The 17424-nt window shown below is 35.3% G+C and overlaps 2 protein-coding genes and 1 pseudogene across 2 annotated transcripts; all 3 read left to right on the forward strand.

Moving 5' to 3' along the window:
* Positions 1-3127: 3127 nt before the first annotated feature.
* On the forward strand, positions 3128-3947 carry LOC114763047 (uncharacterized). The gene has a single exon (XM_028952644.1). The coding sequence runs from the start codon at positions 3135-3137 to the stop codon at positions 3525-3527; it is 393 nt and encodes a 130-aa protein (XP_028808477.1). The 5' UTR covers positions 3128-3134; the 3' UTR covers positions 3528-3947.
* A 1740-nt stretch (positions 3948-5687) lies between these two features.
* LOC114763060 (NDR1/HIN1-like protein 6) lies at positions 5688-6383 on the forward strand. Its single transcript, XM_028952660.1, has one exon. It carries the CDS (start codon positions 5688-5690, stop codon positions 6381-6383), a length of 696 nt encoding a protein of 231 aa, XP_028808493.1.
* Positions 6384-11890: 5507 nt separating this feature from the next.
* Positions 11891-14668, forward strand: LOC114763042 (uncharacterized; annotated as a pseudogene).
* The last annotated feature ends 2756 nt before the right edge of the window (positions 14669-17424 follow it).

A 17424-nucleotide genomic window follows, 5' to 3' on the forward strand; every position in this document is an offset into this window, starting at 1 on the left:
TCGTGGGATGGCCCAACAAAACAAAAAGGCTTGGTTCCCGGAATCCAATCATTTCCTTTCCAGCTCGGTAGGCCCGTTCCAGTATTTTAGTGGGCTCCTTTGATATGGTCCATTATTTTATTCCACCAAACCTGTGGTTCCCGAGGCTTGACTTTATATTGGGCCAATTATAATTACAAATATTTTGCTTATTCTATTATTAATATAAAATTTATTTAACTAGTTTGATTAAATTGAAAAAAAATTAGTTATTTAATTTTGAAAAATATGAATTTTTTTTAAAATATCATAATCATCTTCCTTAATATCTTTATTTTCTCTTACTTGATTGTGGTTGAGAGAGTATCCTATAATTTAAGAAAAATTAATAAATATAAAAATATGTCTTATATTTATGGTCAAAATTAACTCAATATTTAGGTATTATATTAAGGACATGAGCGGTAATTAATAAGCAAGAAATGCAATATTTTATGGCCAAAAAGAGACAAAATGCACGCATTTTATATACGTTCCTTCTGCTGTTTTAACTCTTCTAGTCTTCCAGAGAGAATATGAAGTTAGCATTTGGAGTCAACATCATTGGTAAACAATTTTGAATTAGTCAAAATTCCGCGATAGTCTCTATTTACTGATTTATTGAGAAGTCGGCTTGTCTCAAATTCCCCGATCCATCCTCACACGTGGATATAATGTACATGGAAACATTTAATTCATAAATTTGTTATCCTCCAATGTATGTTAACCTCGTTTAATACTACTGATTAGAGGGAAAAAACTTACCCACAATACATAACATTTGACATGATACGCTTTAATATTGAATGGTGCTTTAAATATTATTGTCTACATTTAGTATCTGATTATATCTCGAAGAGATTATCTCGAACAGAAATATGTCTACAAGCAATAAGAAAAACATATTACAATATTTTAAACTTCAAAATTGTACATAATATGCATGTTTTAAATAAAAAATTTATTTAATTGAATGTTGTTTTAAGTTAAAACTCAAATTACACTTTTATGTTAAAAATTAACATCAATTTAATAACTTTTGTTCTCGTGTCACAATTACGATATAATATATTATTATGTCACCTTAGATCCATGATGGGATATTGTTTCCCTCATGGAGTTTTATTACGTACAGATAAATACAAACATACTCCTACAATTCAAAGCATATCAACACACACTCGCACACTTTTTTTTAATATTATTTGTATGCCCTTTTTCCCAAATTATTTGTATGCATTTGCAAATTACAAATTTGGATAAATAAAGTAATAAATCAAAACGCGTTTGTCCAAATGAAATCCGAAGTCTTGAACACATCCGCTGGTTTCCTCCAAGAGGAAAAATAGGAGACGTATTCAATGTCGTCATCATACCACACGGAAATATTTAATTAGCATGACATCTTGACCGTCCATTTTGGTTTAAAATTAAAATCAATATATATAATGAATCATCATCCATATGTAAAATTACAATATACATATATAACAAACTTTATTATTTTACAGTGTTGAATGTGACAATTCAATTATATAAGTACTCCTCCGGTCCTTAATACAAGACCTATTTAACTAATTTGATTAGATTAAGGAAGTTAGGTAAGTTAGTTAATTATAAGAAAAATGACACATTTTTCCTAAAATACCATAATCATCTCTCTTAATACCTCATCTCCTTCTTCTATTTGATCATGGTTGATGGAGTATCCATAGGGTTAATTTAGAGAAAATTGATAAATATGAAAAATGGGTCTTATATTTAAGACCAAAACCAACTTAAGAATTGGGTCCTATATTAGAGACCGGAGGAGTATTATCTTTAATTTTTGTAATGCAATAACAACCCATTTTCATTTTTACTAGATTATTGCACTATAGCGTCATTATTTGAAGATAGAGCCGGGAAAACGGGCCGAGCCCGTCGGGCCGGCCCTTTTAGGCCATGAAATTATGAGGGCCGGGCTTGATATTTTTCTCTTAAAATGAAACATAAGCCCTGGAGGGCTGGCCCTGAAGGGCCGAGAGCTTAAAAGGGCCGGCCCTGGAGGGCCACGGGCCGGCCCTTTTATATTTTTTTTATTTTTTAAATTTTTTTATATAATATTAATGTTATTAATTTTTTACATTGTTAATAATATTTCAAATATTTAGTTATTATTATCATTTTAAAAGTAAATTTAGTTTTAGATAATAATTTATCCAATTAAATTTTTAAAAAATGGGTTAATTTGGATTTTAATAATGATTTGATTTATATTATATGCGTTGATATTTTTAAACTATATATATATATTTGATAATAGAATATTTTATACTTATATAACTTGTGATTCTATAATTTGAATTAGAAATTCATGAGTTTCAACAGCAATGTTTCTCACATTAAAGTAAAATAATAGTTAGATTGCAAAATTTAAAAATAAAATTCTTATAAAGAAGAAAAACTTGATATTTTTGTTACGAAAGAAAAGTATACTTATGAAAAAAAGTAATTAATTATAGTGATGATGAAGTTTCAAAAGATTAATAATAGTGTTTATTTATTGCATAATTGCATTATAGATAAAACTTTTAGATGTTGTTATCTTGTTAATGAATGTTTTAGATGTTCTTAGATATTGATGAATATTTATATATGATGATATTTTATATGTGACTTAATTTTATTCATATTTATGTCTTTTATTAATAATTTCATTGATTTATTTTTATAAAAAATATGATAAATATAAAAAATAGTATTTTTTCTTAAACGGGCCAAAAGCCCGCGGGCCGGCCCTGGCCCTGTAGTTTAAGGGCCGGGCCTAGCAAATTGGGATATTTTTAAAATTCCAGCTCTGGAGGGCCGGTCCTTTTAAACCCGTTAGCCCTGAAGGGCCAGCCCTGGAAGGCCGGGCCGGCCCTGATTCCCGGCTCTATTTGAAGACCATTGCAAATAAGAAAGGAGAAGAAGCGCCCGCCACGGAAGGAAGAGAAGAAATACCGGTCAACGGTCAACAAACATTTATTGCAGTCAAATAAAAGTTGCCCACTAGAAAAAAAAAGGTGAGAAAGTGAAAGGGATTGGAAAGATGAAGATGAATTATAAAACAGCACCAAGTCCTAGGTCTAGGGATGCGAGTGTGTGTGTGCGGGTTTAGGCAGCAAGTGAGGATGACGACCCTTGTCCGGAACGGCACCCTCACTTTTAGCCGCCGCTACAGATACGAGCCTCTGGGACTCAAGTCCGTCAGCTACAGACGCAGAAGAGCCAAACAAAGGCAAATCTTTCTCACTACCTACAGGCTAAGTTCCTTCTCCCAAGATTTCCCAGATTCCAAACCCCCTTCTTCTTCTTCTTCTTCACCTCCTAAGCTCAAGAAGGTGGCTGTCAAGGTTAAGAAAATGGTCAACTCTGTTCTCGTCTTCATGCGAACTGGTTCCTTCAGATCCTGCAGTTCTAAGTCCGCCATCTCAGCTTCCTCCCCTGCACCATCATCCAACACCAAAACGTTTTACTGGCCCTGATTTGCTTCAATCAGACATGGCGCAACGCACACTGTGAGTGATGAAGACTTGCAGTATTTGGGTTTTTAGAGATATGAAGGCAAATTAGCAGGATTTAGGATCACCCCTGTTGCTTGCTGCGTCATCTTCTTTCAGGTTATGACGGCAAAGACCAATAAGCAAGCAGTTTAGTTTAGCGGGTGTTACCTTGTTGTCACAGGGTTTAAAATTTCAGTTATTACCATATGTATTTGTCTATATCTAGCGATTAATATGATGCTACCTTGAAAGTTATGTGCTCGATGATCCCAGAATAGAGTTCCTTCTGCGATTTGGGTCGCCGTCATATATACAAGGCAATTCAAATAGCATTAAAGATGCTTATAGGTTGGAATGGAAGTCTAATTTGAGTTAACTTGGATAATTTTTATGGGAGTTTCAGTAAGCTTTTTGTGCAGACTGGTTTGAAATTGAATCACGGAGATAGCATGCCGGGATTCTGCAAATTATTCTAACAGGATGAAGAGGGGGAAACGATGTAAACCAAACCTTGTAAAGCCTATAACACCATTTTTTCAGTAAAGCATATGACTTTTGACTCACCGAGAGTCTGGGACCCAACTTCCACGTTGATGTTTGGCTGAGACAGCACTGATGTTTTATATTTCCATAAACTAAAAGCGAAGCTGGCCTAGTGGCCTTGGCCAGGACTAATGAAGTAATTCACACTCATTGTTTTCTTTCTTTCTTCCTTTCTTTCTTTCTGTTTTTTTCCCCGCAATAATGTCATTATCATCATTGCTGTTATACTTTCTTGTTAAGAAAAATCACAAAAACAAAAAACAGTCGAAATAGGAAAGTTATACATAGGGACTTATTCATAAAATTGTTGTCAAAACCTATATTATTATTGTCAAAAATCATGCTAATATTGTCCAAAAAAAAATCAAAATAGAAGAGTTACACACCGGGATCTGTTCACAAAAATTGCTGTCAAAACTTAAATTATTGTTGTCAAAACTCATACTAATATTATTATGGGTCCTTATTTGTTATTTTTCATTTTCACTTTTTTTTTTGCGATTTTTCCTTTTTATTATATATTTATAACTTGAACTTCTTTTGACGCGTTGCATGGACCTTAAAATTCAAGAGAATTTTAATGCATTGAATTTAATAGTATTGTGACGGAATTGGTTTGAATTATGGGTACATAGAATAATAAGCTAACTTTGGTCCTGGGCTCGGCCCAATGGATTTAAGACAAAACATTAATTGGGTCCAGCCCAGGACCAAAGAGCTTGTCAAATTTGCATAAATACAACGAAACAAAAAATGAGTATGTAAGCCCAGAATGGAAGCCTATTCGTGGTGCAGGTTGGAGGATAGAACGTGAGTAATAAAACTTCCGGTTTAGGCTCCGGAATTGAGAATAGCAAAAGAAACTAATCTTTCATGACATAGCGAACCAAAATTCAAAATCTTGATTGAAAGAACTACTCACGTTTAATACTTGATAATGTCTCAAAAAAAAAAAAAGAGCTGTACTTAGGATGAAAAAAAGAACTTTAGTTTAGTAATACTTAAAACTTTGAGAAAATCCCACCAGAAGGCCAAGTGGACCACAAATCTAAAAGCATCTACCTTAAATCCCAACACCTTTTAGCCTAGAAAAATTAACATACAAATAATGATAAAGATTTAAATTCTTATCTAATATAAATGTATAATAATTTTAAAAGAAATCAAAACTTTAAATATGTATCACATTCATATCAATATAATTTAATAGTAGGAGGCTACCATAATTGGGCTGTGCTCAAAATAAGGTAAGAGCTGCACGCCGCAAGCCAGTTTGAGTCCCCCCAAAATCTAGCTAGACAAACGGCACGCTCTATAACCATCCAAATGCAGCAAAATCCTCAACCATTAGCTTTCCTCAAAACAGAGCAAGTACCTCATTCCCGTCAAAAAGAACATCTTTGATCAAGAAGAGAGAGAAAGGAGAGGTTTTTTTTTGACCCAGAAAACACTCAACTTTCCTCGTTCTTCTTGAGAATGCGTTCGTAGTATTCCCAGAAACAGGACAATATCATCCGCCGCCGCCGCCGCCAGCTGCGTCTAAGATAGTCTATTTAGAACCATCATTGATCACCAGTCAATTCATCGGCACCCACCACCATGGGTGCCCCACCGAGATACGTTGTTCTAGACCCAGATGGTTTGCCTACTCCTCCACCCGGCCGCCGTAACATCCCGCGTTACCATGAACACGACCACCACCACTCCAGCGGATACGGTTGCATGAAGTGCTTCTGCTGCTGCTGTTGCTTCATCTTCTTCGTCATCCTCCTCATTTGCGCCACCCTTGGTTTTCTCGTCTTCTTCCTGAACCCTCAACTTCCAGTCTACACAGTTGATAACGTCAGTGTCACCAAATTCGATACCCAACACGGGAATAAGGTCTATACCGAACTCAACGTTGTTCTGAAAGCACAGAATCCCAACGAAGAGATTTCCCTTGGATATGGGGAGAAGAGTTCAGTGATCATTTTGTATTCTAATAACCAGCTCTGTAGTGGACAAATCCCAAGTTTCCAACAACCTCCGAAGAACACCTCGATGATGAACGTGGAGTTGAAAGGTGAGAGTGATTTTGATTCACAGACTCAACAAGACTTGTTGCAGGATCAGAAGGAAAATAAGATTCCCTTGGATGTAAAAGTGAACGTTCCCCTCACGATCGTGACCCATGGCACACGTTTGAAGGAAATTCCAGTCGTTATCAAATTCAAATTGACCGTGGACAATTTGCAGCCAGGTCAGAAGATTAATGCTGTATCATCCGATTTCCAATATGGAGGAGGAGAAGAATGAATGTTTTCCTTGTTACCGGGAGTCTTGTTATATTCGGAGAATGAAAGACGAAATTGGAGCTTTTCTCTTTTTGACTGAGAATTAACGAGTCTTCTTCTTTAGCCACAAAGGGAAGTTGCATTCATTGTAACAGAAGTAACTGTATCTGATAAAGGGTGAGACATAATATGGGAATCCTAAAATGGCAGAGTCATGCACACATCGACTCCCATGAAGTGTAGGTGCAGAGAAATGAGGGAAGAAAAATGGAGAGCAGCAATAACAAATTCCTTTTGTAGTTACCATACTATTTGACCCATTTATTATAGCGCACTCCATGAGACATTCATTTTCATATGAATATGATGGGCGAGGTCTACCATATAACTCTCAATTAATCATGACAGAATCAGCATTGAATATAAAACGATATTCTGTGTATCCTATTAAACTAAATATGTTACCCACCGATATAGGGACAGATTTATATCTTGCTAATTCTCAGTTACTTAAAGAGTTTCAGACACTTGTTGAAGTGGAAGCCTCTCAGGTAGAAGACAAGTGGAGCCTTGCAGAGATTGTCATGGAGTTTGAAGCTGCCATTAATTCCTTCCAGAGACAGGATAAATATCAACTTATCGATATTTTCACATGTCAATGGATGAAACCTGAAGACATTGACTGGTAAGTGATGACATCCAGGCTGCACAAATTTGATTATTGTAGCTTAATCTCAAAGCCAACTTTTGGCTTACTGAAATAATAAAAAACAGAAAAATTTCTTTCTTCTCCATCATCTTCAGAAGGTCCAGAGTATCGTAGAAATAATATATCTGGCCTCTAGTAACTGGATACTGGAGCCCAATGAATGTGAGGCTATCTCACTTCCTCAATATGAGTACGTCTGTTCAAGCCACACAACTGTATAAAGCTTGTGAGGGATGGGATCTTCCATCCAGGCGGTAGTGCAGTTGCAGGGTGCCACTTGAGGTGTGCATGATTTTTGTGACGTTTCAAAATAAATTCCCAAGGGACTTGTAAAATGCAAACCCTAGCAATAAATGCATTATCAAGAAATCATGATTTTGGCTGCTGTCGCTCTTGAAAAGTTACTGATATATCACCAGGTGCTAGTTCTAGCATTTAGTCAATAAGAATTTAAATGAAACCCAGAGAAGTAAAAAAACCCAAATCAGAAGTGGAACTTGAAAAGTTTCACCATTCAATTACTGGAACTTAAACACGTAGTTTTCAGGTCCTTGACAAAGAATTATAAAACTGATGTTAAGGACTAGAGTTAGTACAAGATTCTTTTAAACTTATTCAGTTTCTATCCAACTTATTTATGAGGGGAAGTTACAGGGAAGCCTTGTATGTGAATGCATATTTAATTACAATTGATATTTTATAAGTTCATTATGTGATTTATATCGCATGCAATAGATAAAAGATGCTGTGGCTACTCCTTAAAGAAGCATGCTAATCACAAATATCATATAAGTGCATTTAAGTCCAGTATATGCACATCTCAATAGAGAATTTAAGCAATTAATTTAATTAACAAGTAAATAACTGAAATAAATTCTCCAACTATTTTTATGCATCCAAATAATTGTTTAAATATTAACCTCAGCATATCTCATCCCAAAATAAACATTGCAAAATTCAAGTAAATAACCAAATTGCCCAAAATTTAGTATCCAAACATTTAGGCAAACAAACAATTTTACAACAAACAATTTTGCAAATTTACACAAGATGTGAAATAGCTAATATTAACTTTTATCTTTATTTCAACAATTCAAATATTGGCATAAAATAAATTACATGTGAAAACTATTTTCAAATAAATAAATAACTTGCAATTAATTATTTATTTAACATGAACTGATTTTGGAAAATAAAAAATAAATGGGCTAAACAGAATTTAAACAAAACAGGCCCCAAAAGAACATTCTAAAATAACAAAATAGTTGTTCAGGCCCAAAACAGAAGCCCAGTAACCAAATAGTGACCAAAATTGATTTCTGTGCGAAATTTTTTTTTTTGTAAAGCCCGAAACGCGGCCCAAAATCTAAGTAAGTGAAACGGTGAGTTTCACTTAAGCCTGAAACGACGCCGTTTTAGAACCAAACAGAGAAGCCTTCTCAAATCCAAAACGGCGGCGTTTCTGGTGCTGGGTCCCCTTCCTCATGGAATCGGGTTAGGTCAACAAGATTCCAGACCCGCTCGCGACCCGATTCGGCGGCCCTTCATAGCCGCCGCATCAGCCATAGTTTTCGATGATCCTCTGGTCCGTTTTCGACGATAAAAGCACCATTTTTTCGGCCTTTTTGGCGGCGCAATATCCAGATAACAACAAGGAACAAAATTTTGAATAGCAAAAGTGGGGAAAACGACTAGAATTGGGGGAAAAAAATCACACTTTCATGCATAAAAGACTTTTGGTTTTCGGCTCCTCCCAGTTCCGATGGAGGGGATTACGGTGGTCATCGGAGAGATGAATATTCTCCTTCCTTCCTTCCCAAATGACCGAAAACATACTCGTCTAGAACATAAAAAATAGTTTACAACAGATTATAAAATGAAAAGGAACCGAAATGTAAAATAAGAATTGACCCTTTTGAGAGAATTACATACGGATCTGGAATAAAATCAAGAACCAAAGTTGTTTAAAATAAACAGTGAAAATAATAATGCTCTCTGATTTGGCCTTTGAAACTGATGAAGATAAAAGACGGTGCAAACAAGTATCTCTGATCTTGTTCATGGAATTGATAAAAATTCAACAGTATGCCATATGGAACTTAGATCGTCTTAGATAAGATAAAACATATTAAATTAAATAAAAGTAGGCAGAGAAGAACCTAACCTGGCTCTGATGCCACGTGTAAGACAGATTCACAATACAAATAAATAAAACAATAAAGAGATGTGAATCTTCTCATAAAATAATACAGCAGAAGAATCTTTGTGTACCTCTTGCCATTTGTCTTATCTTGAATGATCTCGAGATCTGAGATAAGGGAATAGAGCTGCAAAAGAGAACAACAGTCAGAAGAAAAGGGTTGTTCAAGTATCTTCTGACTGGAATAGGGCACAGTGATGGTAGCTGGATCAGCCGTCACCAGTCAGGGAACCTCAAGGAAGCAGATAGGTATTTCTCTCGTTAGAACTATCGCTCTCAGAATATTCAGTCGTCAACTCAATTGTTGTGTGTCTCACCATCAGAGAGTTAACAACACATATATGGACTGAAAAGCTTAACCCTACTGGGCTTGGGCCTTGTTTGACTGAAAGGGCCACACTCAGAGTATTTTATTAATTTTCTAATATATATATCTAAATAATGATTATAATAAAATATCTAACAATATCACTAGGTGCTAGTTCTAGCATTTAGTCAATAAGAATTTAAATGAAACCCAGAGAAGGAAAAAAACCCAAATCAGAAGTGGAACTTGAAAAGTTTCACCATTCAATTACTGGAACTTAAACACGTAGTTTTCAGGTCCTTGACAAAGAATTATAAAACTGATGTTAAGGACTAGAGTTAGTACAAGATTCTTTTAAACTTATTCAGTTTCCATCCAACTTATTTATGAGGGGAAGTTACAGGGAAGCCTTGTACTGCAAGGATCCATCTGAATAAAGAATGTTGTAATTAACCTTAAAAGATTCTGTTCATCCGATCCATTAAAGTAGTTAGGTATGACCCATAAGACAGGGCTACCCAAAGCAACAATCTCACAGGCATAACAACAACCACTTAAAGGGCATTTAGAGAAGAACAGCGTACATGCAACATGGGATTAAAAAAGTCAATGATTGTCAGGTCAATGTGAACTAATAATTGTACCTTCTCATTTGTTAATCAAGAATGACACTATTAAAATCACGCTCGATCGAGTTTTCTAGTATTTCCACCCTTGAGGAGCCCACTTAGCTAAACTGAAATTGGAACATGAGTTGGGTGGCCAACCCAGAATTACATTTTTATAACAGAGAGAAAGATACGAGTAAAAGATAAGAGAAGTGGGGATTAGATTACCTGTTCTTTGACCCTCCATGAAGCCTCTTGTTTTCTCTAGTATACGACAAAAGAATGAACAGAGACAAAGTCACGCTTCCATTATGTCAATGTGACTGACCAAAAATAGAGAACTTTACAAAGGCAGAGCAGCCTTTCTGTGTCAGTGCGTGCTCTTTAAGGATCAGCGCAAATGACATCAGTGGCTCGTGGGCTTAATCTTTGCTAAGGCGTGCTTCTTCATCCTCCTTCCTCCTTTAAATCACACCCGCCTTTGTTTTCTTTTTCTTACACTGGTTCAACTACCTAAATAAAACTTAAGAGTAATTAAACTAGTTTTCTTCCTTTATTAGTTTAGGAATATGTTGTATTAGACAGATATACACTCAATCAATTTCATATTATGAATAATAGAATTAAATGTGCATAAATAAGTTAGCTTCATATAAATATTAATTAGTTTAATAAATGAGTGGTTCAGTGTTGTGTTGAACTGATTGGCCAAAGTTTAGAATTATCATTAGTTCTTTGAACAAGTAACCACGTAGTGGATTTCACGGTGGTGATCACTACCTCCCAGCCCCTTACTTACCACAAAATCACTTACTTTAATTAATCTATTGACCTTAGTATATCACAAAATAAACATCGTCCCCATGGGTCTAGCCTCGTCTCCAGTCCCATTGGGACTCAAAAGGACTAATTTGATATTCTCATCAAATTTATAATAAAAATTGGAAATTTTTTTCATCATGATTTATATTTGGAAAAATGACAATTAGGTCCCACTCAAGGGAATTAAATACAAAAAGGTTCCTTGAAATCATGAAATTATTTTAAAGTTCCAAAAAAATTTTTGCATTAAATTTTATTTATTTACTTGCCAAATTACCCTTCTTTTTTTTTTTTTAAGTTTACATTGACAACTGAAAGAGCAATGATTGACAATTCAGGGTGCAAGGATTGACAACTATCGCGGCTGGTTTGACAACTTATGGTATGATATGCTGAGAAAATGTGTTGTCAAACCAGCCGCGATAGTTGTCAATCCTTGCACCCTGAGTTGTCAACCACTGCTCTTTCAATTGTCAATACAAATTTAAAAAAAGAAGAAGGGTAATTTGGTAATTAAACAAATAAAATTTACTACAAAAAGGTCTCTTGGGACTTCAGAATAATTTCATGATTTCAAGGGACCTTTTTGTATTTAATTCCCTTGAGTGGGATCTAATTGCAATTCTCCCTTTATATTTTTATTAGAGAAAACATAACCAACCCTTTATTACCAAAAATAAAATAATTAAACTATAAAATTATCTATGTGAAATTGTTTTCTTGGAGAATAATCTTATCCGTTCTAAAACTAATACCGCAACGTGCCTTTCTCATAAGAAGATGACAAGTGCACAAAGGAACCGGCGGAGTGGGGGAGTTTTCCAACCAGACCACAACTGTCCCCTTCTTCATAGGTATCCTCTTTCAACCCCACTCTCCTCCACAACTCTCAACTTAACTGTCTTTTCACTTTCAGTTATTCTTCCATCTTCTTCATCATCTCTACGACTTTATCCTTCTCGAGGTTCCTTTTTTCCCCCTCTCTGCAAAACCAGCTTAAACCCTATCGCTTTTTCCTGGTTTTATGTCGTAGCCGAAGAACAGACGGACCACCGTCTGATTTTAGACATGTTGGACATCTTGTTTGGGTGGTCAAAGGCTTCTAAATGGTAACTTCACGTCAAAAGTTGAAAACTTGGCAGATTCATTCTTGTTCATCTTCTGCTTCTCCTCACTACTCCTATAATTGTTTAACTGGGTTTCAGCAAGAAGGTGATCAAAAGAGCTAGGTGCAGGCTCAAGCTGCTCAAGAACAAGAGGCAGGCAATAGCGAGGCAGTCACGTGAAGATGCCGCTGAGCTTATAAAGTGTGGCCATCAAGAATCTGCTGTCAATCGGGTACGTAAATGCCATTTACATGGAACACAAACGAACAAAGAGCCTAGGTATAATTATGTATCAAAATTTGAGACTTCGATGTCAAATTTAAAGTTTCATGGCGTGTGTTCTACAAATGTTATATGCGTCGGACATGACACTTTATCGTTGACGTTCCGGTATCTCTCTCCTGTCATATCCTCTGTTTTAATTAAAAAGGAAATCTTTCCATCAAGAATAATAATGGCTTAAGTCATGGTTGAGTGGAAGGTGGTTTTGAATCAACCAAGTTGCGTTGGGAATTACATGCAGTTCGATCTTCTTTTGTTCCTCTTTACTGTTTCCAATGAATCTGGCTAAATATTATGGATTTCAGGTGGAGCAGCTAATCAAAGATGAAACTTTATCCGGGGCTTATGAATTGTTAGATCACTTCTGTGAATTTATCCAGACCCAACTCTCCTATATCCGAAGGCACAAGTACGACTTTGATCAAACTGATTCCTTCGATTCTTGTTCGGCACAATCATTTTAACTACTCTCTAACTTGCCTAAAACAGGGACTGTCCAAACGACATCAACGAAGCAGTTTCGAGTTTGATATTTGCGTCTGCCAGGATTGGCGATCTTCCTGAGCTTTTTGTCATCAGGAAGCTCTTTGGACAGCGCTATGGCCAGAGGTTTGCAACTACTGCTGTGGAGCTAGTTCCTGGGAATCTTGTGAACAAGCAGGTTTTTCAATTGAAGATGAGAAAACTTCCCTCAAATTTGATGCAATTACAGTTATAGATCAAATCATGTGCGCTTATATATAGTGATGATGCTTTATAATCGCAGTTAATAGAGAGCCTCTCGCTAAAGTCTGTGCCGTATGATGTAAAGTACAGAGTGGTCGATGAAATAGCAAGAGACCACTGCCTCCAACCAGAGGTTTTGGCTATTGAGTACTATCCTGATTGGCAACAAATGCAGGTAATTCATTTCGGCTAGACCACTGTATATGCGATGTAAAGAAGGAAATAATTCTTTATATTTTGGGGGGGGGGGGGGAGATTACAATCTAAAGGGTTTAAGAGATAAAGACACAAACAGAACAGAGAAGATGGCTCATTCCTCTGGATCCATCTTCACCTTTATATATGTTTATCTAGTCTAGTGGCGCCGGATTTACATTCAACACTTTTGAACAGGAGAGAGAAATCAAAGAGTATGAAGTAGAGGAAGATGGTGGCAAACCAGAGATGCACGTTTCAGAGGTTGAAGAGATACAGAGAGAAATCATTTGCGTTGATTCACCTATCAAGAAGTTGTTGCTCAAGCCAACTAGCCCTCGTTTTCTGCGAGAATCTAACGCAGCTGATGTTTCTGCCATAATTTCTACTGTTCGGAAATATCTCCCCTATATTCAGAGCTTTCCTTTACAAAAGATGGCGAAAGTACAGAACATCTCTAAGCTCCTTCCTGGTTCAAAAGACACGAGAGAATTGGTAGCATATGATAATGACATAGAGGAACCTCAGTCTTCTGCATCAAGAAATGGATCCTTTCGTGACCAAAGGCTAATGAAGTTCAGAGAACAAACTCGATCGGATTATGGTCATCAGAGTAATTTGGATAAAAGGGAGTCGGAAAGCGACAAGTCAAGCACGAGGAGCTCTAGAAAGAGCAAGAGGGCACGTGAGAAAAGAATAAGAAGAAGATCAGCATCACTTGAAAGCCAATGCATAATGGATATTGGCTGCTTGATATACTATCATCACAAGCCATCCAGAAATGCCTCTTCTCACAGAACTTGCTCTCGCTACCACTTAAAGCACCAGAAGCCTTCATAGAAGCACTTCCACAACCAGGTTATGCCCACAAGAGACTGAAGCAGCATAACTCTTCAGAAATGGAGCAAAATGCCTGCAGCTTGGACAATCCCTGCTATTGCTCTGTTCATGATGACAGTAGAGACTGTTTGGAAGGGTTACAGGTGAATCCAAACATAGGAATAAGAACTATACAAAGTGAAGAAAAGCCCATTTCGAATGAAGAATCAAACAAGGGAATGGAATTAGTTTCCGTTCCTCAGAGAGCAGTATATAATGTATTCACGTACCCAGATTGTAACAAAACAGAGAAGCAGAAGAATGGAACACCAGAAGCGTACGCAAGAGCTGTGACGATGCCCCCAGAGCGGCATAAAACTCGAAGGGACAAGATGATGAGGATGTATTCATGTCCGCCTGAATATCCCAACCATGTTCATCCCAAGTTGCCAGACTATGATGATTTAGCTGCTAAGTTCAACGCTCTCAAGAGAGAACATCTCCAGAACAAAGTGACCTCTGTGGCCACTTAAGAAACTCAAAGGTAGAATAGGAGGCACGCGTAGTATATCCATTTTTTTTATTTAATCTTCCCATTCGAATAGCTTTATTTGTGCGTTGTTGTATTGATTTACCTTGTTGAGTTTGCAAAAATATCCTTCAGAAACTCCTTTTTTTTTTTTGGGTTGCCATCAGTCCTTAAGAAATCTAGTGATATGCAAAAGAACAAGATATCTGCCCCTCAAAAAGTCACTGGGGTGTACGTTTATGGTCTTATCCGTGGGCACAAGTACCTTAAACATTTTGTTTCAGTTTCATTTTAAATTACATTTCATTTCATCATCTCATCTCACATACTTTCACCATTTCATTCATCACATTTCATGCCAATGACGCATCGAGATTTTGAAATATCTCGTGATACATTATATTTTTTGTCCTCCCAGAAAATGTACCATGATTCATATTTATTTATTATAATCTTCAATCCCTCTAAGGATCTAACTCTAGACAAAACAACATATAATTACCCATGTGAGAAGGCCAGCTTACATAAAAATAACCCAACGTGATTTAGAAATTGCCTTAACTTTTGTTAATTATCATAACAAATGTCAAGATGATAGGAAACTGCCTCCTTTGCATACAAAATGGTCATCTATTTTTTAAAGGATTCATGTCTATTCTACGAATCAATACCTTTTGGTTTGGCTGATTACCATTCAATGTTATCAATTCAATGACTCATTTGCCAACTTGAGAAGTTTGTAATCGTGTCTCATTACACAAGTCAGCTGCTTGATCAATATTTCTCAACGACATAATAGGTGCTTTAACTTTCAATATCAACTTGTGTGGTGGCATACCAAAGTAACTAAATGTGTTTAAGAATTCAGTAGCATATAAGTCATCAAAACTATTGGCATCTGCAGTGGATTTGCAAATTGAATTATAGCTTATGAACTCATATGGCTCCCCTGACAACAAAGAACACATATGATCGTTGATTTGGTTGATCATCTCAACTATTGGTGCAAGTATGACTCTATCATTAAAGTACTCATTGCTTGTGAAATTAGCAAATACGTCACCATAAATTGACCTAACAATAGCATCCAATGAATTTTCATCAATAGCTAGTAGTAATTCCTTTGAGATTTCAATATCCACTACTACATAATGTGATTCTTGGATTCTCCAAGATTCCCATCACCAACATCTAATAACTCTAGTGAGTATACTTTCACTGATAGAGTTACTGTCCATATAGTTTAGACTCTCATGAATCATAAACTTCTCCTCACAATAAGCATTATCTTTTACGGATCAGAACATTTAATGAGAAAAATTAGTTTGTAAATCCTTAATTTCACTTAATTTTTAATAAGAGTTTTTTTAAAAAATTTTCCCTCATCGTATCCTTATAATTTCATTGATGTTCAATCACATTTCTATAGTTTTTTTCTTTTTATTACGCTTTTATGGCTTCACTTAATTTTTAATAAGGCCTCTATAATTTTAGGTGACTCGTTAAAAAACCTACAAAATCTGAAATCAATGAAATTATAAGAATGTCAAAATGTAATGAAACATGGACGTGATAAAGCCGCGACTCATGGTTTGCGAACTCCATAAATCCAACAAAAAATCCTCCTAAACTAACGTGGACGATATTTAGGTCAAGTTATTTATTATTTATATCTATTGTATTAAATCTTAATTTCCAATCACACATAGCCATATGTTTTATTTTTAGAATATTAGCATTTAATGTCACATAATTATAAATTCACACACACAAAAATAAAACACATGACTATATGTGATTGAACAACTCGATATAATAAATAATAATAACTTCACTTATTATATAGAGGTGGGAATACGGGCCGGCCCTGTAGGGTTGGCAGGCTTAAAAAGGTCAGTCTTACAAGACGAAAATTTTAAAAATATCTCAATGTGTTAGGCCTAACCCTTAAGCTAACGGGCTCATGGTCGGTTGGCAAGCTTTCGGCCCATTTAAGAAAAAATGTTATTTTCCAAATTTTTCACATTTTTGTTAAAAAAAAGAAAGAAAGAACATAAACCAATAAAATTATTGATATAAAACATAAATATAAATAAAATTAAGTCACAAATACAAAATATCATCATATATAAATATCTATTAATATCCAATAACATCTAAAATATTCATTAATAAGATAACAACATTCAAAAGTTTCATCTGTAGTGTAAATGTGCAATAAACAAATACTATTATTAATTTTTTGAAACTTCATCATCACTATAATCAATTACTCTTCTTTATAATTCTGCTTTTATTTCGTAACAAAAATATCAAGTTTTTTTTCTTTATAAGAATTTCACTTTTAAATTTTGCAGTCTAACTATTATTTTACTTTAGTTTGAGAAACATTATTGTTGAAACTCATAAATTTCTAATTCAAATTATAGAATCAGAAGTTATATAAGTACTATCTCAGGTCCTTAATATAAAACCTTGTTTGACTTTTATTTTGGTCCTAATTATAAGACTTCAATCCACTTTATCTCTCATATTTATTTATTCTTTTCTATGGTAATCCTTCTAACAATAATAGTTTTGGCCAATATACTTGATTAGTAAAGATATTTTAGGAAAGACAATACACATTTATTACGAAAAACTAACTTAACTTCTTTTCTTAACCCCTCAAATTAGTCAACTAGCTTTTATAATTAGGACCAGAGGTAGTATAAAAATACTCTTTTATCAAATATATATAGTTTAAAAATATCAACGCAT

This window comes from Neltuma alba, unplaced genomic scaffold (genome assembly GCF_004799145.2).
Source record: "Neltuma alba isolate B1F8T4 unplaced genomic scaffold, ASM479914v2 tig00011251_pilon, whole genome shotgun sequence".
NCBI classification, from domain to species: domain Eukaryota; kingdom Viridiplantae; phylum Streptophyta; class Magnoliopsida; order Fabales; family Fabaceae; genus Neltuma; species Neltuma alba.

Bases quoted from the DNA above. Each gene is read 5' to 3' on its own strand.
- LOC114763047 (XM_028952644.1), top strand. From the start codon at position 3,135: ATGCGAGTGTGTGTGTGCGGGTTTAGGCAGCAAGTGAGGATGACGACC.
- LOC114763060 (XM_028952660.1), top strand. From the start codon at position 5,688: ATGGGTGCCCCACCGAGATACGTTGTTCTAGACCCAGATGGTTTGCCT.